The sequence below is a fragment of the Mastigoproctus giganteus genome, chromosome 9 (genome assembly GCF_048544385.1).
Source record: "Mastigoproctus giganteus isolate SK-2022 chromosome 9, ASM4854438v1, whole genome shotgun sequence".
In the NCBI taxonomy this organism is placed as follows: Eukaryota; Metazoa; Arthropoda; class Arachnida; order Uropygi; family Thelyphonidae; genus Mastigoproctus; species Mastigoproctus giganteus.
This window is the reverse complement of record NC_143583.1, coordinates 130,505,271-130,533,115: the sequence shown is the minus strand read 5'-3', so window position 1 is coordinate 130,533,115 and position 27,845 is coordinate 130,505,271. Positions and strand designations below refer to the sequence as shown.

The 27,845-nt window shown below is 40.4% G+C and overlaps 1 protein-coding gene across 1 annotated transcript in view; it reads left to right on the top strand.

The window, feature by feature from the left end:
• Window positions 1-26,691, top strand: part of LOC150080732 (kelch-like protein 10) — a 44,880-nt gene extending 18,189 nt beyond the window's left edge. Inside the window, exons 4-6 of the mRNA XM_090380801.1 lie at window positions 3,128-3,236; window positions 14,919-15,251; window positions 26,407-26,691. Of these exons, the coding sequence (XP_090236927.1) occupies window positions 3,128-3,236; window positions 14,919-15,251; window positions 26,407-26,691 (727 nt within the window). The remainder of the gene's footprint in view (window positions 1-3,127; window positions 3,237-14,918; window positions 15,252-26,406) is intronic.
• The last annotated feature ends 1,154 nt before the right edge of the window (window positions 26,692-27,845 follow it).

The following is a 27,845-nucleotide window of genomic DNA, read 5'->3' as shown; positions in this document are numbered from 1 at the left end:
TACCACTGGTCATCGTCGGAGAATACTGTGGTGGTCGGATGAGTCAAAATACCTGGTGCAAAACGCCGACGGATGCCTTCGTGTGTGGCCCAAGCAACACGAATCCATGGACTCATAGTGCATAGTACCCACTATTCAGGCAGGTAGCGGTGATTTTTTAATATGGACCATGTTCTCTGGCAAAGAAGAGGATCCCTGCTGCGTATGGACCAACATTTCACTGGTGAAGTCTACAGGCAGATCTTGTCTGCGCGGTAGCACAGCGGTATCGTCACCGTCCTCCCAACACCGGGTGGAAAGGCCCGGGCTCGAATCCCATCGATGACGCGAGTAACTTTAATGGGCTTTTTTTACTCCATTGCTAATTCAGTCGATCTCAGGTAACGATAGAAAGGTTCCCCCCCCCATAAACTGGGTTTTTTCCGTCCAGTAAAACAGGCAAATCGATCAGAGAACACGCGCAATTTACAGACACAAATAAGAGTATATGTACGAAATTAAAGGGTGACCCTAATATAATATATATATATATATTTTTTTTTTTTTTTTTTTTTTACAGGCAGCTCTTAGAAGACCATGCTACCCTACATTATTTTACCCTGGACAGAAACGGGATTTTCCAAGAAAATAATGCGCTGTGTCATCGGGTCAGCAGTGTGCACAAGTGTGTCAATGCCTAAGCGAAAGGCGGCTGTTATCCATGCGAGTGGTGGCCCAACACGGTATTAGGTGGGTGGTCATAATTCAGTGATCACTCGGTGTGGTTACGTTATCACCAAAAAAATAAATACAAAAACGAAAAGGGAGGCTACCTGGGTACATTACAGAGGAGGAGGATACAAAATCAGAAAATACCATATCACATACGACTATAGCAAGCACCAATGCAAATACTGTAGAAAACACATCTACATGGAACGCCCCTATCCAATTCAAAATTCTAAAGACAATTCCAAAGTCTTCCAAGCGGTAATTTCAAAAAAAAAAGTGAAGTCTAGTTTGAAGGAATGAAATCAATTTAGGAAATAAATATCTAACGCGCCTGAAATATAACGCACTGCTTGCATTAACAAACGTGTTTACGTGTTTTAATTTCATCCTAAAAATCCACACGAACGTTTTCGGCATCTAATAGCAGACTATATCATCGTGAGATCTCCTTAAAAGCTATCTTTAAATTATATTTTAAAAACTTTGAAATTGTCAGAACTTTGAGAGAGCAGAATTCTGAGCATCAATAAACGTCTTCATGTGCCACACGCCCTCATGGGTAACACAGTTGGAATAATCGTCGTCCTCTCCACACCGGGTGGAAAAGATTTGAGTTCGAATCCTATCAATGATGCGAGGAGTTTTTTTGGGCCTATTTCACAAAGGGGCTGAGTTAGTCGGAATCAGACGAGGATAGCATTGTTTTTCCTTCCGGAAATTCGGGTTTTTTCGTCCAGCAAACAGCAAGTCGACCATAGAACACAAGCAATTTACAGACATTATATACGGCGCAATAAGGCCTAAGTCTGATGCGCCTAAAACCCAAAAACAACAACAGCAACAGCCTGTATCATAAAAAAATTGCAGTGCAACGAACAGAAACTACAAAAGCGAATTAAAGTGTTAACCCCTCCCCCACTCTTGTCCTTTCTGTACACGTTGTACAATTCATAAATTTTATTCACTGTGCTCCTAGCATTACTGTACACTGAAAGGACAGAATTCACCTCTCGCTAGTGGACGAACCCACCTCTTGTCAGGTATATAAGTACACTGTATTCACGTAAACTGTAATTCGATGTCAGTATGGATAAACGCCGTGAGTTAACCGACTTTGAAAGAGGGTGTCCGATGCATAGGTCACTCTATCGCGGAGGTCGTACAGAAATTGCACTACCTACGTTCGACAGTATCAAGAGTGTATCGGGAATACACCATTTCCGGAATGACATCTCATCGTGGACAGCGCTGTGGGCGGAGAAAGGTGGTGGATGAACGTGGTCGTCGAAGTCTTTTTCTCATTGTTTCAGCCAACCGGAGAGCGACAGTGGCATAAATCACCGCCGACTTCAACGAGGGAGGTGCCAAAAACGTTTCCACCAAGACCATCAGGCGATCATTAGCCGCAATAGGTCATGGGAACCGCCGACTGACAAGAGACCCATTGCTAACGCCACGACACAGGACTCTACGCCTCAATTGAGCGAAAGAACATCGACACTGGACCTTGGATGATTGGAGACGTGTTTCCTGGTCCGATCAGTCCCGTTTCCAGTTATTTCGAGCGGACGGGAGGGTGCATATTGGCGGAAACCGCACGAAGCTATGCACCTGTCATGTCAAAAAGAAACTGTTCAGGTAAGTGGACGGTCGGTAATCGTCTGGGGCGTGTTCAACTGGCACACGTTGGGACCTCTGGTACGTCTAGACGAATCTCTGAACGATCCAGGTTACGCCTCCATCCTTGCAGAAAATCTGCATCCCTTCATGATCATTGTGGCCCCACAGGGCAATGGACTCTTCCAGTAGGACAATGCGACTACCCACAGAGCCGTGGTGACTAGAACACGGTTCGAAGAGCATTCCGCAGATTTTACCACCATGCATGGCCTCCCCGTTCACCAAACATGAATCCTGTGGAGCATTGGTTGTTGGTTTGTTGTTTAAAGGCACAAGGGTTGCTAAGGCCATATTGTGCCTAACCCTGTGGAGCATCTTTGGGATGCTGTGGAAAGGTCCGTTCGAGCTTTGGACCCTCCACCCAGGAATGCGACGGAATTATGGACAATGATTCAGCAAGCATGGATGGAAATACCTGTGGAACGCTTTCGCGAACTAGTGGACTCAATACCTTGCCGTGTGACTGCCCTTATCCAAGCGAAAGGTGGGCATCCCCATTACTAGGTTGGTATCCCACGATTTCTGTCCACTCTGTGTATATTTTCTTTGAATGCATGTACTTACAAAAAAGCGTTTATTTAATAACTTAAAATGAGTGTAAATACAGTCGAACTTCCCAAATCAGGCATTCTCGGGGCTAGACGGTGCCAAATAATAATGGATTGCAGGATTTGATACTGTAACTAGAAGTCGCATTTTGGATTAATTGTATTTTGTATATTTCACTGTAATTCAGGTGCTACGTGAGTGTCACGGTAATGAATGAAACAGTGTATGCTATAGGAGGATATGATGGCCATCATCGACAAAATACTGCAGAAAAGTACGATTACAGAAGCAATCAGGTATGATTTTTTTTTTTTTCGTTCTCATTTAATCTTTTATTATCCAAAAATTATGCGTTATTGAGAGAGAAGGAAATTATAGAATAGAATTATGTTATTATAGTTTGAAAAGGCGTGCTTTATAATCAAAATGAGTGTGTTGAAATAACAGTAAGCACCATATTCATTACATTAAACTAATCATTAGAATTGACATTTAAAGAAGAGTTATGATAATTTGCATATAAAACCTTTAAATCTCCCTGATACCTTGAAGTGCAAATTTTCTAATGACGAAGATATGTGACTATTCTTGAAACGTCACTTATAACGATTATTTAAATTTCCTTAAGAGAGTGTCGACTATTAATAAAGAGTTATTATTATTGTTCTTATTTGATCAAGCTTTAGTGGCAACATGACTGATGTCTTCGAAATGCTTATATTAAAGACGGGCATTATTTTTTGCATTCAGAACAAGAAGACGTTCCTCTGAGTCAACCAATAATAAAGTACGTGTTTCATTTTCATAAATATCGTACTGTGAGTTCGGTATTTTATTGAAATGTTTATAACCTACAAAACGGTTGGGAGTGCACGAAGGTTTCTTTTTTTTTTTCTTTTTTTTTCTTCTTTTCTCAATATGAAACAGAAGCAATATGAAATACTGTAATAGGTTGGAGGATTTAAGCAAACAGAACGACAATTGCGCTTGTTTTATAATCAAATGTATACAAATATAAAATAAACATAAATAAATATTTTTATATAATGGTTTCAACTAAATTGAATAAGTGTAAGTTTTCGTTTCTGAGGCTTTCGTTTTTCATGATCCAGCTTCCTCATATTCCATTAAGAAAGAGCTGACCGCTGTCCTCGTACCAAGCAAATATTTATTCCATACAAATTGTATGGAAAAAAAATTTAGAGATTAAATGCCGTTTTAATGCAGCGTTGTTAGCTTTAGACCAGAGTGCAGCCAACAAGTGGATCGCGATCTACCAGTCGATCACGACGAATTTTAAATATATACAGGGTTGTTACAATTAAAGTATCCCTATGTAGAGGGCTCTGGAGCGAGTTCTAAGGCTCGTACTGAAGAGAAATTTGGACAGCAGGTACAATAAAGAATGCACTCGCCATTTATTGGGAAAAAATAGTTACAAAATTTGTCACTATATGGCGATGTGGCAATGCAAATCACTTCAACAGCGCTATAATGTTCAATGTGTCCTCCATTTTGGTCAACAACAGTTTCCATTCGAAGAACAGCATTTTTTACAGCAGAATGTAACATGTCAACTGGAATAGCCAGCACATAACGTCGAATTCGTGCTGTCCTCCGATACACCTGGTTCTTCAAAAAAACCCATAACCAGAAGTCGCATGAGGTGAGGTCCGGTGATCGGGATGGCCAAGATGTTTGGAAACAACTGCTGATGACCCGTTCGTCTGTAAAGTGTTACCTTAGCAATCTTTGGACGGAACGGTGGATGTGGGGTGGCACATTTGCGTGAATAGGGTATCCTGAAGGCACCCACGTTGTTGCGGCTCTGGCATTGCGAAATTTGACAACATTTCATAATATCGCTGTCCAGTGACGGAACAGGTGTGAGATCCAATTGGTGTTGCCTGTTCAAAAAAATATGGCCCAATTATGAATGTGGCCGTAAATCCACACCACACCGTCACTTTTGGAGAATGCAACGCGACATCTTGAATAACTCGAAGGTTTTCCGTTGCCCAAATGCGACAGTTGTGGTATTCACTTGTCCATTTATGCAGAAGTGGGCTTCATCACGCCAAAGGATGTTCCATGGCCAAGTGATATCCACTGTCATTCGCTCCAGAAACTGAAGTGCATATGTGAAACAAATATCTGCATCACCATGCTTTAGCTGCCTGCTGTAGCATGTGCATCTTGTAAGGATAGTACCGCAACACCTGATGCATTGGAGATGTGCAAATATGACCCCAATTCACAAAGGAGGATCAAAGGCTGACACAAGTAATTATAAACCTGTGAGTTTAACTTCTGTTCCAGGAAAATTAATGGAGGCACTGGTTAAAGAAGCACAGCAGAATCATCTAGACAAGACTTCAGTTACAGCTCGGACACAGCATGGTTTTGTGAAGGAGAAGTCTTGCCTGACCAATTTGATTGGATACTATGATGCAGTCACAAAAGAGCTGGATGCAGGGAATAATTTTGATATTATATACTTGGATCTTAGAAAGGCTTTTGATACTGTTGCACATGAAAGACTGCTGCACAAATTGGAGCAGTGTGGCATTGGAGGCAAATTGCTGCTATACATAAAGGGGTGGTTGAGGGGGAGAAGACAGAGAGTGGTAATCAATGGACACTGCTCATCGTGGACTAATGTTATTAGTGGAGTCCCTAAGGGTTCAGTGTTGGGTCCATTATTATTTTCTGTATTTATAAATAATATTGATGATGGTATATCAAGCTTAATGTCCAAGTTTGCAATCGATACAAAGGTTGGCAGGGTTGTTAAGCACACTACTGACGCTATGCTGGTGCATCAGGAACTGGAAAGGTTGAGCAGATGGGCTGAGAGGTGGCAAATGAAGTTTAACATTGACAAATGTAAAGTACTACATATGGGAAACAGCAACCCCAGAGCAACGTATCAACTCTGTGGTACTACACTGACAGTGGTAGAGAATGAAAAGAACATTGGGGGTAATTGTGCAGGCAGATATGAAGTTCTCTGAGCAGTGCAGACGGGCTGCAAGAGTAGCTCATGGTGTCTTGTCAATGATATACAGGAATTTTTCTAGCAGGGATAAGGAGGTGATTATTGCCTTGTATAAGGCAATGGTCAGGCCACACCTTGAATACTGTATACAGGTCTGGAGGCTTCATTTCAAGAAAGATGTAGAGCTGCTGGAACGTGTACAGAGAAGGGCAACAAGATTAGTGAATGGAATAAAGGCTTAAGTTTTGCAAATTACAGTGTCTGGAGACTAGGCACCGGCGAGGTGATCTGATAGAGGTGTATAAAGCGTTGAATGGTTTGAGCATGCTCAGTGCTGATGGGATTCTTCCTCTTGCTCAGAATAATCACCTGAGAGGGCATAAATTCAAATTGAGGAAAGACAGATGTAGGATAGTTGTGCGGAAATTTGTCTTTAGCCAGCGGGTAGTTGGTTGGTGGAACAGACTTCCATCCCTTGTTGTGGAAGTTGATAGCCTAAATAAATTTAAGGCTCAGCTGGACAGGTATTTCGAACGAACGGAGGTGTGAAGTGGAAGTTTTTTTTTTTTTTTTTTTTGGCTGATGCTGCATAAGCTTGCTTTCTTGCATCATATGCCTCTACTAATGCTAATGCTAATTACTAATCTTACAGTGGAATACGGCATGTCCACTTCACGAGAAACAGCTGGCACACTTGCGCTACCACATGGAGATTGACGATAAATCCACGACAGCCATAGCCACATCTTCAACACGACAGGAGTCTACTCGTTTTCGACCTCTACCTGTTTGAACACCAAGATGTCCTGTCTCTTCAAATTTCGCAATCATTGTGCGGACACACAGACAGTCATAGGTCCACGTGGGCCTAATGCGCTTTTGACACCGGAATTCTCTGATATCCGCAGCTGCTTTGTTTTGTTCTGATAGCACAGCTTCACTAATAGCTTGTTGTTGTTTGTTATTTGGTTTTTAGGAGCATTAGCAACTGAGGCCATATTGCTCCGGGGATATGCGGTGGTCATTCCCTTACCTTTCCGCATCCTCCGTATTTGGTGGTCACGAGCTCGAACTCCGGTCTAATCAAGAAGCGTGTGCTACGCACTGCTGCTGCTCCTGCCCACCTGGCTACGGAGGCGTCTTCACTAATAGCGCCTTTTCCTGCAACGCTATTGGCGTTGCTGCTGTAGTGCAGGCAATCTACTGTATGATTTTGAAGAGTGCTTTGCTTTTATACAGTTCAGTAGAGCTGAGTAGTGGCCCTGTGGCAATAACTTACGATTATGCAAATAACGTATTTTTTTTTTTTTCCAATAAATGGCGAGCGCATTCTTTATTGTACCTGTTGTCCAAATTTCTCTTCACTACGAGCCTTAGAACTCGCTCCAGAGCCCTCTACATAGGGATACTTTAATTTTAACAACCCTGTATATATATATATATATATATATATATATATAAGCGACCAGATCCTTAGTATTCCAATGCGGGACATCGATTTTACAACCCCCTCTACACATTTTTTTTTAAATTTATTATTTTAAAATTTTTATTTATAAAAAAATATTCACATACAAAATACAAATTAAATACATATACTTCTTTGAACTACACTTATAAAAAAAAATATCACGCTTAAAAAAAATTAAAGTGAATCGCGTGTACCCTGTACGCACGAAAGATGTTTTATGTGAAACATCCTTGGTTTGGAAGAGGTTAGCGAAATCCAAATGTAGAATCGTATGACGTCACAATCATTCTTCCTGCAGTTACTACTACAGGAGGTATGGCTGTGATATCGAGACTACATCGGCACAATCATAAGGAAGTATGATTGTGACGTCACAATCATACATCCTTGCGATTGTGCCGATGTGCAAATATTGTGGTAAAATATACAAATACTGTATTTGCTTTTCCATTACTTTCCATTGTTAGGTGCCGCTATAGATGTTTTCATATCAATGAATAAAAGTAAGCATACGTATCTTAAGAATGCAATTAACTGCCCGATTTGTAAAATATGGTCCCGTTTTTAAGAAAGTTAGCATATATGCATAAAGCGCATATTGTCTTCACTACGCCTGCCACCCGCTAGCACGTAACAACTCAACTCAGGACGGATTTTCATGAAATTTATATTTGGACCTTTGCTCCAAAAAATGCTCCAAATATCATTAAAATCGGACTAATAGCAATGCTACAATTATTATTTCTTTGTCCGTCCGTCTGCATGTAATAAGTTTTCCCAGATTTTAAGGAAATTTTATATTTCGCTCTGTAAGAAAGATTTGTAGACCCTTCTCCTTCCTATATTTTATTAAAATCACGCCAATAGAATTCCAGCAATTATTATTTTCTTTCTTTCTTTTTTTTTTTTTTGAATATATATTACATGGGCTATCCATATATTGTAGCTGAAGAACTAGATATTATGCTTGCTGACATACGCAGAAACGAAATTTTTTCTCTGTTCGCGCATAAATAGTAAATTATTAACGTTTACTAACGCGCCTGAAATGAAATGCTCTGCACACATTAACTACCTTCTTTGTCTTTTCTTTTAGTATCTACTTTGTAACTTTATATTTTGCAGGAGGTGGATTTTAATCGATGGATTTTAGCTGCAGCTGAAATTAGTGCATGCAATGCATTCTTTTAAGGAGCAGAACATGTCTGTTAAATAGGCTGCCCGCAAAGCACCTTATGATGGTGGCGCGAGTGCCCAAACTAACCCTCTTCCCTCAAGAGTAAAGTCTGCTGCGGAGTTTGGTCTACATGCGTCCCTAGCCCTATCAAACTTTCGTGTACCCTTCGTCGCGAAGGGCATTTGTCTGTTGTGAGAGGAAAGCGGGAGTCAATCCCGGTGAAAAATCTCACGACCAAGGTTTGAGACCGCCAAACTCAATGCTGAATGGAAAACCTGTGGGAAAAAATGCTTCAGAGATATGGGCCTCTGCAGCCGAATCCAACATTAAAAGAATATTCTCTGCCGAATTCTGGCTTCTAAAATGGGCCAACAGCAAAACTCCACCTGCCCCCCAGCTCTCAGATCAACGCAGTTAGCAGAAGCCCTTCAACTACGCAGGCTCCGATCCTACATCGGAGAAAGAAGGCATTTTGATGCTGTTCACCATCAAAATGGCCACCGATAAAATTACAGAGCCGAACTTCTGGGGTCACTGCTCTTGGCGCATTCCTCCCCCTTATCTCCGATCTTCAGCACACCTACTAGCAAACCATAACCGGCTAGTACTATGTGCTTTGTTGCCTTCCAATAATCTGATATAACATGTTTTTCTCATGTGTATCTCTTTTGTAAACCCCTGACACCACCATGCCGTGACGGAACTAATTGTATGTATATCATGATGTAATTAAAGATTCTGTTCTATTCTATAAAATTCCCATAAGGGTAGCAGCTGAAATCGAACCTCGAACAGCTATTCAGCAAGCAGGCAACGTGGCCACAAGGGTACTGTGGCCACGTTGCCACTACGCGGGTAGTGACATAATTACTAAACTTCCATTACATTCCATTGTTAGGCGCTGCTGTAGATGTTTTCATATCAAAAACAAATATAACCTATATTTGTTTTATTTCATAGAAAATAATAATAAAAATAATACTGTATAATTAAATATATTTTTCTGCGGAGTGAATTTTTCTTAATAATTCTTCATTATTTGCTATTTCTTAGCACAATTCTTCACAAGAATTGGCAAAATTGCACTTACTTGCACGATCTATGAGATAAGAGATTTCGCAAGGATGCAGAATAAAATAAAAAAATGCAAAATCGTGATTCATGATATAAGTATGAAGGCTACATGTCAAATACGGGACAGTTTGCAATGCAAGGCAAACGACTTAAATCCGGGACATCTGGACACTTTACATATAAAGGAAAAAGAGAGAGAAAAAAGAAAGGGTATAGGGGCGAAGAGGGCAATACACATATACATCTGAAATTAAACTGAGAGAACGTAAAACTATCCAGTTTTATTAAGTGTTCTATAAAGTTATAATCTTAGTAATTAATTGATAAAAAGATAACTATATTTAATTTTCACTTGTATCAAGTGTTAAGGTAACAAAGAGTAGAAACAGGTGCATGTATACTTGCATTTACACCAATGCTAGAAGTAAGTTAATAAATTCGATGAGCTTGAAGTGCTAGTCAAAGACATCAAAGGCAGATATTGTTGGGATATCAGAGACGTGGTGTCACACAGACATAAGCAGTGCAGAATTGGAATTTGGGGAGTACAATGTGTACAGAAAGGATAGACAGGACAGGAAGGGAGGAGGGGTTACGCTGTTAGTTAAAAAACACATAAAATGTAAGGAAGTGCATCCAATTGATGCTGGTGGACAATGCAATGTTGAGTCTGTTTGGTGTGACATAAGCACTGGGAAAGGAAAAATGAGAGTAGGTGTGCGTTATAGGCCTAATGAATCTGATGAGTATAATGAACAAGTGTGCAGAGAAATAGAGAGGGCCAGTAAATCAGAGTGTCTTATAATGGGGGTTTTAATTTCCCAGAGATTGACTGGAACCTGTGGGTTGGTCACTCACATACTAGCAAGGCTTTTGTGGATTTATTGGATGATTGTTTTCTACAGCAGCATGTGCGGGAGGCAACTAGAGGGAGTAATACTCTTGATCTGATTACGAGTAGTGATTCTTCATGCATTAAGAATCTGCAGATAAAGACACCACTAGGTGGCAGTGATCACAATGTGCTGAAGTGGGATTTACTCAAAGAGGTAACATCATTTCTACCATCAAGGGTAAAGAGAAGGGTTTTTTCTTTCGTAAAGGTGACTACGGTGGTCTGAGACAGTATTTAAATTCTATACGATGGGGCCAACTGAAGACGTTACCAACAGCAGATTCAAAATGGGAAGCATTCAAAGAATTAATCTTGGAATGCTACTAGGCTTTTCATACCAACTAAGAAATATTGTTCAAGATTTATGCCTAAATGGATGTCAGATGAATTAATGAGACATGTGACAGAGAAGAAAAATGCATGGGATACATATAATACAGTAGGTGACACAGACGCCTATGATAGATATAAGATGCTCTGCAACCAAGTCAGAAAGGATGTTAGGCAGGCGAAGGCAGATTACGAGAAATCTTTTTCAAAGGATGCAAAGAAAAACAACAAAGAGTTCTTACTTATGTAAATTCTAGAAGGAAGGGGATGAATCAGATTGGTCCATTTGATATCGATGGTTCAACTGCTGATGATCCTGCTCAGGTAGCTAACAAACTAAATGAATATTTTGCAGCGACATTCACACACGAGGAGTTATTCAGGGAGGGGAATGCCAGAGGTGTATTAAACACTCGCAGTAAGCTAGATAATCCTGTAATAACTGAGAGTAAAGTGGAGGAGAAACTGTTGAAGATAAACATAAGAAAGGCACCTGGGGTGGATGGAACCTATACAGTTATATTAAAGGAGGCGGCAAAGGAAGTAAGCAAACCTTAGCCATAATTATGAGAGCTTCCCTGGACTCAGGGGAGGTACTCATGGACTGGAGATGTGCAAATGTAACTCCAATCCACAAAGAAGGATCGAAGGGAGACACAGGCAATTACAGATATGTTAGTTTAACTTCTGTTCCAGGGAAATTAATGGAGGCACTAGTTAAAGAAGCATTGCAGTATCATATAGACAAGACTTCAGTTATAGCTCGGACACAGCATGGGTTTGTTAAGGGGAAGTCTTGTCTGACCAATTTGATTGGTTTTTTTTTTTTGTTTGTTATTTGGTTTTTAGGAGCATTAGCAACTAAGGCTATATTGCTCCGGGGATATGCGGTGGTCATTCCCTGACCTTTCTGCATCCTTCGTATTTGGTGGGCACGGGCTCTAACCCCTGTCTAATCAAGAAGCATGTGCTACGCACTGCTGCTCCTGCCCACCTGGCTACGGAGGCGCTCCAATTTGATTGGATACTATGATATTGTCACAAAGGAACTGGATGCAAAGAATAACTTTGATATTATATGTTTGGCTCTTAGAAAGGCCTTTTATATTGTTGCACATAGAAGACTGCTGCACAAATTGGAGCAGTGTGGCATTGGAGGCAAATTGCTGCTATGGATAAAGGGTTGGTTGAGTGGGAGAAGACAGAGAGTGGTAATCAATGGATATTGCTCTTCGTGGACTAATGTTATTAGTGGAGTCATTCGGAGTTCAGTGTTGGGCCTATAGTTGTTTTCTGTATTTATAAATGATATTGATGGTATATCAGGCTTAATGTCCAAGTTTGCAGACGATACGAAGGTTGGCAGGGTTGTTAATGGCACTAATGACAGTACGCTGCTGCAACAGGATCTAGAAAACTTGAGCAGATGGGCTGAGAGGTGGTAAATGAAGTTTAACATTGACAAATGTAAAGTACTACATATGGGAAGCAGTAACGTATCACCTCTGTAGTACTACACTGACAGTGGTAGAGAATGAAAAGGACCCGGGGGTAATTGTGCAGGCAGATATGAAGTTCTCTGAACAGTGCAGACGGTCTGCAAGAGTAGCTCATGGTGTCTTGTCAATGATATACAAGAATTTTTGTAGCAAGGATAAGGAGGTAATTACCCCGTTGTATAAGACAATGGTCAGGCCACACCTTGAGTACTGTATACAGGTCTGGATGCCTCATTTTAAGAAAGATGTAGAGCTGTTCGATCGAGTACTGTACAGAGAAGGGCAACAAGATTAGTGAATAGAACAAAGGGGTTGCTCTTACAAAGAAAGGCTTAAGTTTTACAAATTACAGTGTCTGGAGACTAGGCACCTGCGAGGTGATGTGATTGAGGTGTATAAAGCCCTTAATGGTTTGAGCATGCTCAGTGCTGATGGGATTGTTCCACTTGCTCAGAATAATCGCCTGAGATGGAATAAATTCAAATTGAGGAAAGACGGTTGTATGATAGATGTGCGGAAGTTTGCCTTTAGCCAGCGGGTGGTTGATTGCTGGAACAAACTTCCATCTAAAAAATAATAATAATAAATTTTCTGTTTATACTCCGGGACGACCAAATGAGTCCACAAGATAGACAGAATAGAAGAAACAGCACCGTATTCAGCAGTCACGAGCTTGAACCCCCGTCACTCAAGGCACGTGTACTTATGCACCCGTGCGCCTGACCACTAGGCTAGGACAGCCTCTGTCTGTCGTCGTAGAAGTTGATAGCTTAAATAGATTTAAGGCAGAACTTGACAAACATTTGGAGCGAATGGATGGGTGAAATAAGGGTGGTTTTTTTTTTTTTTTTTTTTTTTTGGCTGATGCTATATAAGCTTTCTTTCTTGCATCCATGTGCCCTTGCTAATGCTAAAGAATGGTCATAATATTTTTCATGAACAACAACAACCATGCTGCTTTCTATTTCTTGCTGAACTAAGGAATTTAAGACCGAACAAATCTGCATCACAAAACAACTGCGCAGTTGACTCATGCACCCTGTGTGACCTCTGTGGTCCGTCAAATTTATGCCTATTCAATTTTGCTTGGTTTGGTTTGGTTTGGTTTTTAAGGAGCATGGGCGACTAAGGCCCTAATGCGCGAAGTCCAATTCAGTTTTGCCTACGTAACAGTGGACATGACACGCGAGGAACAATATGCTCTCTCAAATTTTGTTTTCATCTCAAGAAAACATCAGCTGAAACGTATGATGGTTTGATTTTATTGGCGCATTAGTTACTAAGGCTATAATGCGCTGAAACGTATGAAATGTTAATACAGGCTTATGGTGAATCTACGCCTCCATATAGCACATATCGCTGGTGGTTTAGAATGTTTAAAGATGGACTTGATTCAATCACAAAAATCGGCGATCCTGGAGCTCCAACCACTGCTCGCATCACAGAAACCATAAACACTACTTCTGTAACCGTGAGAAAAGATCATCGTATAACAGTAAGTCAACTGGCATAACTGTTGAGAACATCAACATGAAGCACACACGGTATTTTCCACGCCTATTTACATATGACACCATGGAACCCAGCGTGTTTGTGCCCGCTGGGTTCCAAGACTACTTACACCTGAGCAAGTTCGCATGGAGGTTTGTCAGAAGCTACAATGGATGGTTACTGAAGATGGTGAGGTTCTGCAAATGATAACGGTAGTAACGGCTGATGACACATGGCTTTATTATTTCGACCCAAAGAGAAGCAACAAAGCTCTGTTTGGATGTCCACTTCATCGCCAACACCGAAAAAAAAAAAGCAAAAGTTGTGCGTTCCGCAGTAAAGTTTATGGTCATCTCGTTTTTTTTTTTTTTTTTTTTTTTTGGCATTCAAGGAATGGTTCACCAGCATGTTGTGTCACGTCATATGACTGTTACGGGAGGAGCTTACTACAAAACTGTACTGCACACTTTGAGAGATCAAATAATTCGCAAACAACTGCAACTGCACGTACATAAGTGGAATTTGCATAAGGAAAATGCGAGACCTCACATTTCTCACTGTCATCGAGTACTTAACCAGCATTAATGTCAAATGTGTTCCTTATCACCCCTACAGCCCTGACCTTGCACCTCTGTGATTTTTTTTTTATTTCCAAAGTTTAAAAAGGAGCTGCAAGAAAAACGTATCTAGTCATCAGAAGAAGTAAAGACATCTCAAATGCACGTCAAAAAATGGCTTTCAACCATGTTTCTGAAGAATGGCAGAAACGTTGTAGTAAGTTAGTTTCATTAAATGGCGATTACTTTGAAAAGAATCATCAAAATATGGATGATTAATAAACGTACCTTGTGAAAAAAATTATCATTCTTTATTGAACAGCCCTTTTAATTTAAGAAAAAATCGAACGCGCCTGAAATGTAACGCACTATGTGCATTAACTAACTTATTATTATTGAAACTGGTATTATCAATATTACTGAATAAAATGAAGATGTAGTCTTTTTAACCTTACTGACTATTAACGCAAGGAATTTTTGTTTCAGTGGACATTCATCGCATCCATGAATACTCAGAGAAGTGATGCATGTGCCACTACGCTTAATAGCTTGATCTTTATTACTGGAGGATTTAACGGCATCGAATGTCTTAGTTCGGCCGAATGTTATAATCCCGACACAAATCAGTGGACACTTATAGCTCCCATGAGGAGTCAACGTAGTGGAGTGTCCTGCATCGGTCATCATGGATATATATACGCGCTGGGAGGTTTCAATGGTGTGTCTCGCCTATGTAGTTGTGAAAAGTATGATCCCATAAGAGACAGCTGGACAACTATTGCGGACATGGGTAATTACAGAAGTAATTTTGCAACTGAGGTAAGGATAACTACCATTTTGGTATATACAATATAAATATGAAGTAAAATCTTTATTTTTATTTGTTTATTTATTTTTTATATTGATATCAAACACGAAAAGGTTCTGGAACCTGCACTACTATAGTATAGTACGTAAGTTTAAGAATATGAAAACGAAAGATACTCGATACTCGTTCACGTTGGACTTGAGTTTCCGTGGATTGTAATTTTCAGGAAATGCATACAAAGGAAGACTACTCCAAAGAGAAATAGAAAGGAGAAATCAAAAAAGTTAGTTTTGTGGGTTTTGGAGTTGAATAGTGAATGGACGTTGACTAGTTAGTACACGCGTTGGGATTGATTTAGAATATTAATTAACCTGACTGAACACTTTTTCGGTAGAGTACTTCATGCAGAGGGTTCAGGGGCACCATCCAAGATGTGGGAACAATATTCCATAGCTGGTTGATTTGTGAATTGTACAGAGTATGAGCCGTTTAGAAGAAACGTAGCGAAGGCAAAAGAGAAAAAGTACAATTTTAGATGTAGAAAAGAAGTAATATTTCTGATATGCACTCGCCAAGAAAGGCTAGACGTCGGGGTTACCACGGTATAGGTATCTATCTTGTCTAGAAATCTGAGTGATACTGAAAATAACAACACCAGCAGCAGACTCCCTTTTGCGAGAAATAAGACAGGAGTGGGGTTTGGTATTGAGGTTAACTCTTTTCTTCTTCCTGCAGTAGAATTACCTGAAGACTGGCATTTTAGTGAATGGTGGTGACAGATATTCGAGAAGATGTAGCTGTTTGAGTAGAACAGAGCTTATCGAACTGGGAAAACTCTGTTACACTAGGAGAAATTAACTCACCTACCTGAGCGTGTTACGTCCGTAAATTGCATGTGTTCTCTGAACGGTATGTCTGTTTTTTCTGGACGAAAAACCCGAATTTCTGAGGAAAAACCTAGCTGTCCTCGCCTGAGACCGACTAACTCAGCCACGGAGTGAAAAAAGATCATAAAAGTTCTTCACGTCATTGACGGGATGTCAAATTGAAAAGTGGAACGCTGTGTACTCTCATCAGCAAACTACAGATAGTATTTCCATTCAGTGGAAGACTAATAATATAGATGAGGAAGAGATTAAATGACAGAACAAGCAATTTTTCTAGAATGACCCTTGGGAAAATGTAGCATTAATTGAGAAGTAAGAAGACCGGGAATAATCTACCATCACATCAATAAGTGGTTAGAGAGAAAAAAAAAAACTCGCAACCTAATTGCAAAAGTCGGAAAGACAACCATTATATGGAAACTTGCCTTGAAAACTTTTACGCCAAAAGCGATCGAAAGCATGTCTAGAGCAACTGTTAGAGTTTTTCCATATCGGCCATTAATATCATTAATTATATGTAGGAATTTTCAAGAGCCAGCAGATTGTTTCAAGCATCACAGTTGATGGATTTCTCAATAACTACAGAAAGAATTAAGGTGAGTGTAGCGGACAATAATAGGAAGGGCAGATACTAATGCACTAACAGAATGTAAAAAGGAGACACTAAGAAGTTAAATTTGGAGCATAGATGTATTAAGAATACTGTAATTGTAAAAATAGTATCAGGCCCAGGAGACTTAGCATTAGTACTATAATGGCTAGATACAGCACGTTGTTGTTGTAGGGGGCACATCAATAACTCAGATCACATTGACGGTATATTTTTCTGTAAATTGGAGTGTGTTCTGTGGTCAATTTGCTGTTTCCTGGACGAAAAACCAGAGTTTCTGGGATTTAAAAAACCATGCTACCCTCACCTAAGATTGAATAACTCAGCCAAGTTGTAAAAAATACCCATAAAAGTTCCTTGCGTCTTGACTGGATTCGAACTCAGGTCTTTTCCACCCAGTATGGGAAAGATAGTGATTATACCAGCTATACTATATATGAGGGCTAAATGGTGCAAGAAAGTGGAGTTTTTCTGCACTGGCCAAAAAAAAAAAAAAAAATCTATCATTCATACCTTTCCCGTCTCTACAAAGTACTTATCCAATTCTCTGAACTTTGCCAAACTATCAACCTCGACAACCACTGCAGAAAATTCATTCCAGTGATTTATAACATGCTGCGCGCGCGTTGTAGTAAACTTCACGATATCCAGTCTCCTGTTACTCCCAAACATTTTGTATTTATATTTCCTGGTTCTTCTTTATCCAGTGAAAATATATCTTCCTCGTTCATTTTACTGATCCCTGCAGGGCCTTATATACCTCTATCATGTCCCACTCCCCAAGATATCTAATTGTCAAAGTTTGCCGTTCACGTTTTCTAAGCTGTTCTTCATATGGACATCGATTAGCACCACTTACCAATTATTATTATTGTTGTTGCTCTTATATTATTTCTTCCTGATTGGGGGATTCCACTCCGTAACGGGTACTGCTACCAAGTACACAGGGTGGTTGCAATGTCTGGTGTTACTGTCGGTCGAGGAAATCTCTACTGTCCTACAGATGTTTAGGATGCGACTTTCTGGAGTTCCTTGTAGGTGTTCTCTGGGAGACCTATTGCTGCTAGGCTGCTATGCAGAGTCTTTGGTACCATACCGGTGGTTGATACGATGATTGGGATGGTTGATACTTCTTCCATATGCCACATCTCCTTGATCTCATGTCTCAGGTTCGTGTACTTCCTAATTTTTTTCTCATGGGTTTTCTGGACATTGCTAGTGTTGGGCACCGCTATGTCAATCAGGTAGGTAGCCTTTTCCATCTTATCCATAAGGGTTATGTCCGGTCTGTTGTGCGGGATGGTCTTATCCGTTATTATGGCGCGGTCCCAGTACAGCTTGTAGGTTCGGGTCTCTAGTACTGCCTGGGGTTCGTACTTGTAGTATGGTACACTTTCTTTGGTCAACTGGTATTTCTTCGCTAGCTTCTGATGTATTATCCTGGCTACCTGCTCATGTCTATGGGTGTACTCAGTCTGGGTGATCTGAAGCAATGTTATCGATGTGATCTTGTTGGAGGTCATTGTAGTGTCTGCCATGGAGTGTCTTCTTTGCCCATCTTTCTAACTTCGTTTCTTGTACCGTCTGGGCGGGAGGGGTTTCCTCGCTTAGGTTGAGTGGGGTATACCACTTATCTATCTTCCTTATGGCCTGGTGGAGTGGTACTGTGTTGTTCTCGAAGTAATCCTTCGAATTACTTATTATGTTTATTTTTTTTCCCTAATTCGGGGTTCCACCTCGTGACGGGTATTGATACCAAGTAGTGGTTGTTGCTATGTCTGGCGTTACTGTTGGTCGAGGAATTCTCTGACTGTCCTACAGGTGTTCGCTGGGAAAACTATTGCTGCTAGGCTGTTACGTAAAGTCTTTGGCACCATACCTGTGGTTGACACGATGATCGTGGTGGTCGTTACTTGTTGCATATGCCATATCTCTTTGATCTCCTGTCTTAGGTTTGTGTACGTCCTGATTTTTTTTAGCATGGGTTTGTGCATTTGCTAGTGTTGGGTACAGCTATGTCAATCACATAGGTAGCCTTTTCCTTCTAGTCTACAAGGGGTATATCCGGAATTTTGTGCGGGATTGTCCTGTCCGTTATTATGGCGCGGTCCCAGTACAGCTTGTGGGTTGGGGTCTGTAGTACTGCCTGGGGTTGGTAACTGTAGAACAGTACACTTTCTTCGACCAACTGGTATTTCCTTGCTAGCTTCTGATGTATAATTCTGGCTACCTGGTCGTGTCTATGAGTGTACACAGTCTGTGTGATCGCCTTGCATCCCGCGGTGATGTGTTGGATCGTTTCTCAGGCCAGGTGGCACCGTCGACATATGTCACCGAACACCCCGGGCTCCTTGGCGATGTATTTTCTATAGTTCCTGGTGTTCATTACCTGGTCTTGGATGGCGAGCATGAATTCTTCAGTCTCGGGGAAGGGCGTCCCACTCGTGAGCCATGCATTGGAAGCAATTTTATCTATGTGCTCTGGATGGAGATCATTGTTGTGTCTGCCATGGGCTGGCTTCTCTGCCCATCTTTCTAGCTTCGTTTGTGCCTCCGGGTTGGGGGTATTCCTCGCTTAGATTGAGTGGGGTATACCGCTTGTCTATCTTCCTTATGGCCTGCTGGAGTGCTGCTGTGTGTTTCTGGAAATAATCCTTCAGGTTAACTATCGCTGTCTTCTGTTGCTCAATGAGGTCTATCAGACCCCCTTCCTCCTCCTTCCCGGGCAATTGTCAGTCTCTCCACGGCAGATTTCGGGTGGTGTTGCGGCTCTTGGTCATCATTATCCTTGTCTTTCTCATGATGTCCTCCAGCTCGGTGTTAATCCAATCAATGACCCCTAAAGAGTACGTTAGCACTGGGACTGCATAGGTGTTTATGGCTTTATCCGTGTTCCCTCCATTCAGCTTTGCTTTCAGCCGAATCCTGAGTCTCTGATGGTATTTTTTGGTCAGGCAGGCCTTAATTTCCTTGTGCTGTAACTGCTGAGTCTGCATCATCCCCAAGTATTTGTAGGCCTCTCCCTCTGCTTCCATCTTTACCAGTCTGCAGCTGGTAGTTTCGGTTGACTAATTTTTTTTGATGCAATCCGTGGGTCTTGCATTTGTCTAGACCAAATTCAATACTAATATTATTGCTGAATTCTTCGGTGATCTGGAGTAGTTGCTAAAAGTGCTTCTCGGTTCCCGCGTCGAGCTTGATGTCATCCATGTACATTATGTGGCTGAGGATGTACAGGTTCTTCCTTCCTTCTTTGAGGTTATATCCGTACTTGCTACTGCTGAACATGGTAGAAAGCGGATTATTATTATTATTATTATTATTAGCCAGATTGATCATGGTGGCGTTGCATGGTGCACGGGCGCCTCCGTAGCCAGGTGGGCAGGAGTAACAGTGCGTAGCACACGCTTCTTGATTAGACCGGGGTTTGAGCCCGTGACCACCAAATACGGAGAATGCAGAAAGGTCAGGGAATGACCACCGCATATCCCCAGAGCAATATGGCCTTAGTTGTTAATGCTCCTAAAAACCAAATAACAAACAAACAAAACCTGGTGCACATGTAGTGTTTAGCACTCCTGATATTTTGGTTTATTAGTTAGGTTATATTTGGATTTACTTGTGGATATTAGTCTCATTTTAACCAGGAATGTCTAATGAGTGTAGACATAAGATACACCTAGATTGCCCAAGGGGTTGTCTAGATATCAACTTGTTTTTAAAACTGTCAAAACGAAAAATTGATCTCCATAGACTTACATGTAGTTACTATGTCCAAGGAATACATTATGCAGCCATTTTTACAAGTATTTGTATGGCTAACTGTTACTGTGAGATAGAATTATTTTTCTTCTTGTGTTGGTAACAACACCTAGTTTGCCGTGAAAGTGATAAATTTATCATAGCTGAGAAGACGAAATTTTTCTTCATCTTACGAGATATACTGCCTTTGGTGTAATTAAGTTTGTTTTTGACTTCAAAATTGAGAAAAAACTGTATTTAATATCGTAAATACAAAATAAAATACACTGGTTTAATGACAGCCATGGCGTCTTACTTCTAAGGTTCTTGGAGGATAAATTGGCTGCGGGCCAAATTGAGTTTCAGTGGCACCTGGATTTGTTATTCTCTAGATTGAACTACAGTTGAAGAAATAATATTGAAAATAATATATAATATTAAAGTATATATGGTACACTATAGACTGATAGTGCAACCCTAGAAGAAGAACAACCATAGAAGAGGGCTTTCACAAAATTGCTTTTAAACTTGTGACTCTAAATATCTAAAATATTCGTTGGCATGGTAGTTAAGCCTAACCAATTCAAAAATTCATAATTTGGCCATTTATCATACAGAAAGTACCGGAAAAAATTTCTAAATTCTAATACTATTGAATCACCATGGATCCAGAACATTTGGATAAATCTGGAGGTGTCTTTTCTCCTTTACCAACCTCTTCACAGAATGCTGATGAAAGTGTTTCAGTGACGTCAGTTAATTTCCTGTTCGTAAGGAACTCCGAATAGAATTACAAATACTTGACCCTAAAGACCACCAGCTGTTGATAAGGTCTCTGTGAGATTGTCTGAGAACCCTGATTCTCCATCACTTGTCGAAACTATTTAGATTGCTGACCAATTTCACTCCAGTTTAAATATTCGTGCCCATATGGAACAAGTGTTTACATTGAGATCTGACCCATCTGCTATTATTTCAGATGGGGTAGTTCAACCAAACAAGTCACAACGGAGATCCAGGATACATAGTCTGCCATGGAGCAGATTCTTACCAATGTAATAATAGAAAATGAACGTTTAAAGGACAAACTGAAAGAAAAGGAGTTCCCGTTGAATAAACTACAGGAGACTTACAACAGATCTTCGGGTTCTCATTCTTCATCTGCCTTGCCTTCTATTTCTTATGCGCAGGCAGCACAGCTGTACACTCCGACTTACAGTGTTGTAACTGAACAAGCAGTAGCTAGTAAGCCATCACAGCAGCAGCATGTAATCTTAATAAAGGCTCGCTCAGTACCTTGACAACCAGTGAGGAGGTCAGACAAGAAATAAAAACTAAGTTTTCTACAGATATTAAAGATGTAAAGATTAAGTATATGCGTAAAATTCGGGCAAATGATGTTTTGATTGAGACGGCAACATCTCAACACTTGGAAAAGATTAAAAACTGTACTAGATTACAAGAATGTTGGCTTAAGCCTGAAACGCCCAGGAAATTGTGCCCAACTGTGGTGATATACGATATTCATAAAGATGTCAGGATTGATGAAATACTAGAGGATATCTACCAAAGGAATTTGAAGAATCTTGGTTTTACACTCTAAGAGATTAGTGATCATGTTAAACTACGATGCTCAACGAAGCCTTAACCTAACAAGTATAGTGTGAACTGGATTCTTGAAGTTACCGGTGTAATCCATAAGATTTTTCTAATAGCACGTAGGATTTATTTGGGATGGACATCTCATACAGTTAAAGATTACACAATTGTTCCCAGGTGTTATAAATGTCTGGTATATGGTCATTCGGCAAGAGTATGTACTCAAGAATCACAAACATGTGGGCATTGTGGAAATATAGGCCATAATCTAGCTGATTGCCCGAACAAAGATAAACCGTCCGAGTGTCCAAATTGTAGGAAAAGAAAAATAAACTGTGCACATTCTTTTAAGGACTCAAAATGCCAAGAATATCTAAAAGCCATTGAAGCGATTCGTTCCAAGACCTTTTATGCATAATAGAACACTTACAAGTAATGATTCAGGAAGTGTACAAAATTTAAATCTTAAAATTTACAATTAAATTGACAGCGGTGTAAAGCAGTAACAAATGATCTGACTACGATCACACAGGAGCACTCAATCCAGGTTCTTGCCCTACACCTACAGGAGCCGTATTCTTATAAGAGGCTTCCCATCCGTTATCGCATTATCCAGTCTAAACCCACTACAGTTCGAACTGGCTGAAATGCTCAGTGCAGAATCTGGGCTGCAATTGCCATTTTGGACCCAGCCTTAACCATTACAAAAATTTCTGGTCTTTGTACTACACATGCTGTGTGTGTGTGTTTGTTTGGAAGGTTGGTTTGGCAAGATTTGTGTAGTTTCCCCTGTACTATCAGTGTTCTCAATATGGGGATTCTATACAGCCTTTTGTAGATTATCTTGACATAAGGCATCTTTGGTGGCAAAGTGTCCTGGAGAGGAGGTTCGAGAGGCCGAAACCTCTCCAGAACACTTTGCCAACAGTGGGGAGGCCTTCCTCCGAGAGGCCGAAGTGTCAAGAGCAAAATACAATCTAAAGTCCACAGGGGTCAATATTGGGGCTCCTGTGTTGGAATCTTGTATTCGACTCTTGGCTTAACAGAAAATTTGAAGCCATCACCATGATTGCATATGCTGATGACCATGCCATTCTTGTGCAGGAAAACTCAAGGACATCTTTGGACGTTACGGCCAATCACGTGCTGCAGGAACTTTCCATTTGGTCTGAAATACACAAACTCCAGGTGTCAACGTCTACAACATCTCAGATGTTGCTGAAGGGTAAGCTAGATAGGGGGCGCCCTCCACTGATCGAGGGCAATCCATTAAGTATAATTCCACAACTAAGTATTTAGGCATCTATCTTGATGACACCTTAAGTTTTCTTCCTCATATAAGGTACATAAAGGAAAAATATAAATCAATTCTAGCAAGATTACGATTAGTAACCAGAAAGGAGTGCGGTCTGAGAGGTCACTCTCTCAGACTATATTACAATTGTGTCTTTTTGTCTATTATTACCTATGGTGCTGGTGCTTGGGGCTATAGAGCTACTAAGTGCGCTGTGATTAAACAGTTGTTACAGGCCCAGCATGCTGCCCTCCTGATGATGTCTAGAGCATGTAGGACTCCATCTACTGTGGCTTTACAGGTTCTGTTGGGAAAACTACCAGTACATTATGAGATCCAATACAGATACGTGAATTATCATCTGAAGAAAGCAGACCCTGTTTCCTTGGAAGATATGCAGCTTGATTTGATTGCCTCTTTGTCTTCTGAAAGGAAAAGACTGCGTTCCATCTACATTAGAAAGTGGCAAAGATATTGGAATACATCAGATCTCGGTAGCGTAACAAGAACATTTTTACCTTTAGTTAGAGAGTTCAAGAAGAAAGAATTTTTATGGTTTTCTCCAGGATTGCACGGCACATTCCTGCTATCGAGTCATGGCAGCATTAATAGTAAACTGTTTAAACTAGAACTGTCTCCTACTGCACTTTGTCTGTGTGGGGCTGAAGAGAACGTGGATAATATCTTATTTGATTGCCACTACTTTTTGTACTATATACAAGAACTTCAACTTACTGCAGAACACCTAAATAGTGAAAATAAACATTTACTTGTTCGGTTTCAGGTTGCATTTAATACTCTTAATACATTTGCTACATGTGTCTTCAAAAGGAGAGATGAACTTCGATCAGTTAACCCAAGATAGACTGTTGTTCTTGTGACTCTGTACCTCAGGGTTGGTGTACAAAAAGTTACTTTAACTACGAGTTCTCACAGTGGTTGCTTGTATTAGATGGTAACAATGTTATTGTTACATATTAGAACTACTGGATTTCTACTGCCTCTGAAGATTCTACTTTTTGTTCCTTGGTTTTGCTACTCCAGTGGATTATTCTTTTGGACGTATTGTTTGGTGAACTGTTGAAGTCAACTAAGACTTGATATCGATTGTACATACAATATATTTGTTAATGATGAATCTTTCCATATTAATAATTTTATGGGGTGAAATTGATCCATGATATTTGGACTCTTTCCTCAACGAAGAAAAGAAAGTCTTGAGGAGCTTTCTCTGTTTGCTGATTCTGATACTAAGATGGGACTTTTGGTAAAATGCCGGGCACCCGTCACGATGACAGCAGAACAGAACACATAAATTTACACACACAACAAACACTACACACACATGACCGGTTATGGAGCAAGCCTCACCACAAGAAGTTTAAAAGCGGCTAATGGGGGAAATCCTGGTGTCCGCAACAACTACACTTAAATACTTAAAAATTATTATTAGACATATGGTGCAAGGAAGCCTTATGCTTACGCTGAACCAGCCAAACGGGGCTCAAAGGATTTACTGAAGTCAAGGTTAATAATGTCAAAGTTGTTTCTTGCATTCAACTGTTTCATGACTTCGTCATAATAATTAACTAAATTAACATCGCCCATAGCATGACACTGCCGCCACCGGCTTATTTTCGTTCCATGGTGCATTCAGGCACCATCACTTTCCCAGGTAAATGACGCACACGTACCCGGCCGTCCACATGGTGCAACAGGAAACGTGATTCATCGGGCCAGACGACCTTCTTCCAATCACTCAAGGTCCAGTTTCGATGCTTGCGTGTCCGCTGGTGAACCGTGGTTAGCTTGGGCACTCGGAGCAGCCTGCGGCTACGCAGCCCCATTTTCAGCAGGGTTCGATATACTGTGTTGTGACACATTACTACCGTCACCAGCATTCCAATTACAGGCGAGTTGCGCCACAGTCGCCTTTCTATTGCCACGTCCCATCCGGGAGAGCTTTCGTTCACCTCGAGCATCGATGAGCCCTGGTCGTCCAACACCTCGCGGGTGGTTCGTGGGTTTGCCCTCCTCTGACCACTTTCGGTAGGTACTAACCACGGCTGACCGTGAGCATCCCACCAGACGTTCCGTTTCGGATATGCTCTGACCCAGTCGTCTGGCCATTACAATTTGGACTTTGTCAAACTCGCTTAAGTCCGCTGCCTTTCCCATCTGAACAACAAGAGTAACACATTAACGGAGCTCAGTGCCAGGTGTTTTTTATATCGTATCCCGACCCGCGCACGCGCCGTAGTTCACCTGCAGTTACTTCGATTTGCATAACGACTCGCTGGTCATAATGTTTTGGCTCTTCGGTGTATAAGCTTGCTTTCTTGTATCATATGCCTCTACTAATGCCTCATTGGCATTCTCAACGAAATGATGCACTCACATGAAGCCTTTTTTAGACTAACTGGATGTACACTATTACCTTTGCTGAGTTTCAGTAGTTACCCATAATATACTCTTCTCGAGATTGGTATACCACTTAATGCACAGCAACCTTAACTCCTTGTCACTGATCCCTCATGTTACAGTTCAAAGACCATTCGAATGGTCTTTTAACTCTAAAGATCGTTGCAAAATACCTATTGAACTCAGCTGTCACTTCTAATAAGCATTCTATGACTTTTTCGGTTCGATCAAGTAAGGAACCTATCTAATTCCGTCTCTTCTTTTTTGTATTCGTGTCTGAAAAGCACTATTTCTGTCCATTTTTAGTTCTTTTTGCTAGTGATTTCTCGTACTCAGATTTCGCATGTCTTACCCCATCAGTGGTTTTGTTACATATATGCTTATTATATTCATATAAATCAAATATAATAGTCTGTAACTCTCCCATGCTTTTGTGTTTAACTCGATTAAACCCTTATCCTCGCTGGTCATCTTTCTTTTGCAAAACTTTTGCACTGGAACAAATGCAAGAAAAATTACAACCAAGATCTGAATATAAACAAAATAATGAATAAAAGCATATATCGTGATAATCCTGAATACTTTTCAAACCGAGTATTTTATATCTTTTACAGATTATGGATGATATGATCTTTGCAATAGGAGGATTCAACGGAATAACTACTGTTTTTCACGTAGAATGCTATGATGATCAACAAGATGACTGGTACGAAGCCACAGATATGAATTCTTTCCGGTCAGCATTAGCAGCATGCGTCATACATTCACTACCCAACGTTCGTGATTACATCCATAAAAACAGAGATCGTCTGATGGAGGAAAAAAGACAAAAACTTCTTCAGATAGAACACCTTCGGCGTGAGCAGAATGTTAATGATGCCAATCCAACCAGCGTATAGGCAACATAAAAAAGGTGCTTGGTACGGCATGGTTCTTTGAAAGTTCTTATAATGATTTTGGCCCCTTTGAAAGTTCTTATAATTATCTTGAAAAATAACTAGAAAAAGAAAGAACAATTAAAAGTAATGGACATATTCAGTTAATGTGATTTTTGATTGTTAACGTTAATTCACCGAACACTTTTGAAATTAATCCACAACAAACACATTGGTTTAATGGTTTCAAGAACTGAAACAGTAAACCTAAAGAACGAAGTTTCATGACGTTATTTAACTGACAGAATTAAATGGGGAAAATGGGGGAAATGACAAGTCAAGTAAGTTGTTCTCGACTCTTTTGGAATTAATATCAAAATGAACACAATAGCATTTCGTATTACACACATTATTCAGTAAATAATTCAAACTTCTACTACCATGCGGTTTTGGAAAGAGGTAAAAAAAAAGTCTAATATTCGGCTCACTAGAGTACGCTTAATAAGGTGATAATATTTAAGTAAAATTAAATGCAACAAGGCATTATATCTTTAAGAGTATAATAATCTATATAACATTGGTGTAAATACACCATAGCCAACTCTTAAGCAAAAAACTACGTTAGTAGATTGAAGGGCATCATTTTATCTGTATCTCGTATTGTGCTCTTCCTTCACAACTTGTTGCCATGTATTGCACTACCTCGAATAAGTAACGCTTCACTAAAAGTGAAGACTATTGTTACTTATTCTCAGTGGGCACCACCACCACCCAGATGGCACCGTTTCAAGGCTTGTTGGCCTTTCATCGGTGGGTGGGCAGGTATCCTGGTATTGCAGACATGACAATCCAGTTGTGAAGATAATCCCACAATATTAGAGATGCCAGAAGGTGTACGTGATAATATTCTGGCATCTCTAATATTGTGGGATTATCTTCACAACTGGATTGTCATGTCTGCATACCAGGGTACCTGCCCACCCACCGATGAAAGGCCAACAATCCTTGAAACGGTGCCGTCTGGATGGTGGTGCCCACTGCGCTATTTTATGATAAAAAAAATCAAAATTCGTGATTGTAATTCTGTATTTGTCCAGGTGAAAAGCGGACGGTAGCATCTTTCAATAGTATGTATAATGGTTCTATGACAGCACCATAACGTTACAATGTCGGTGAAA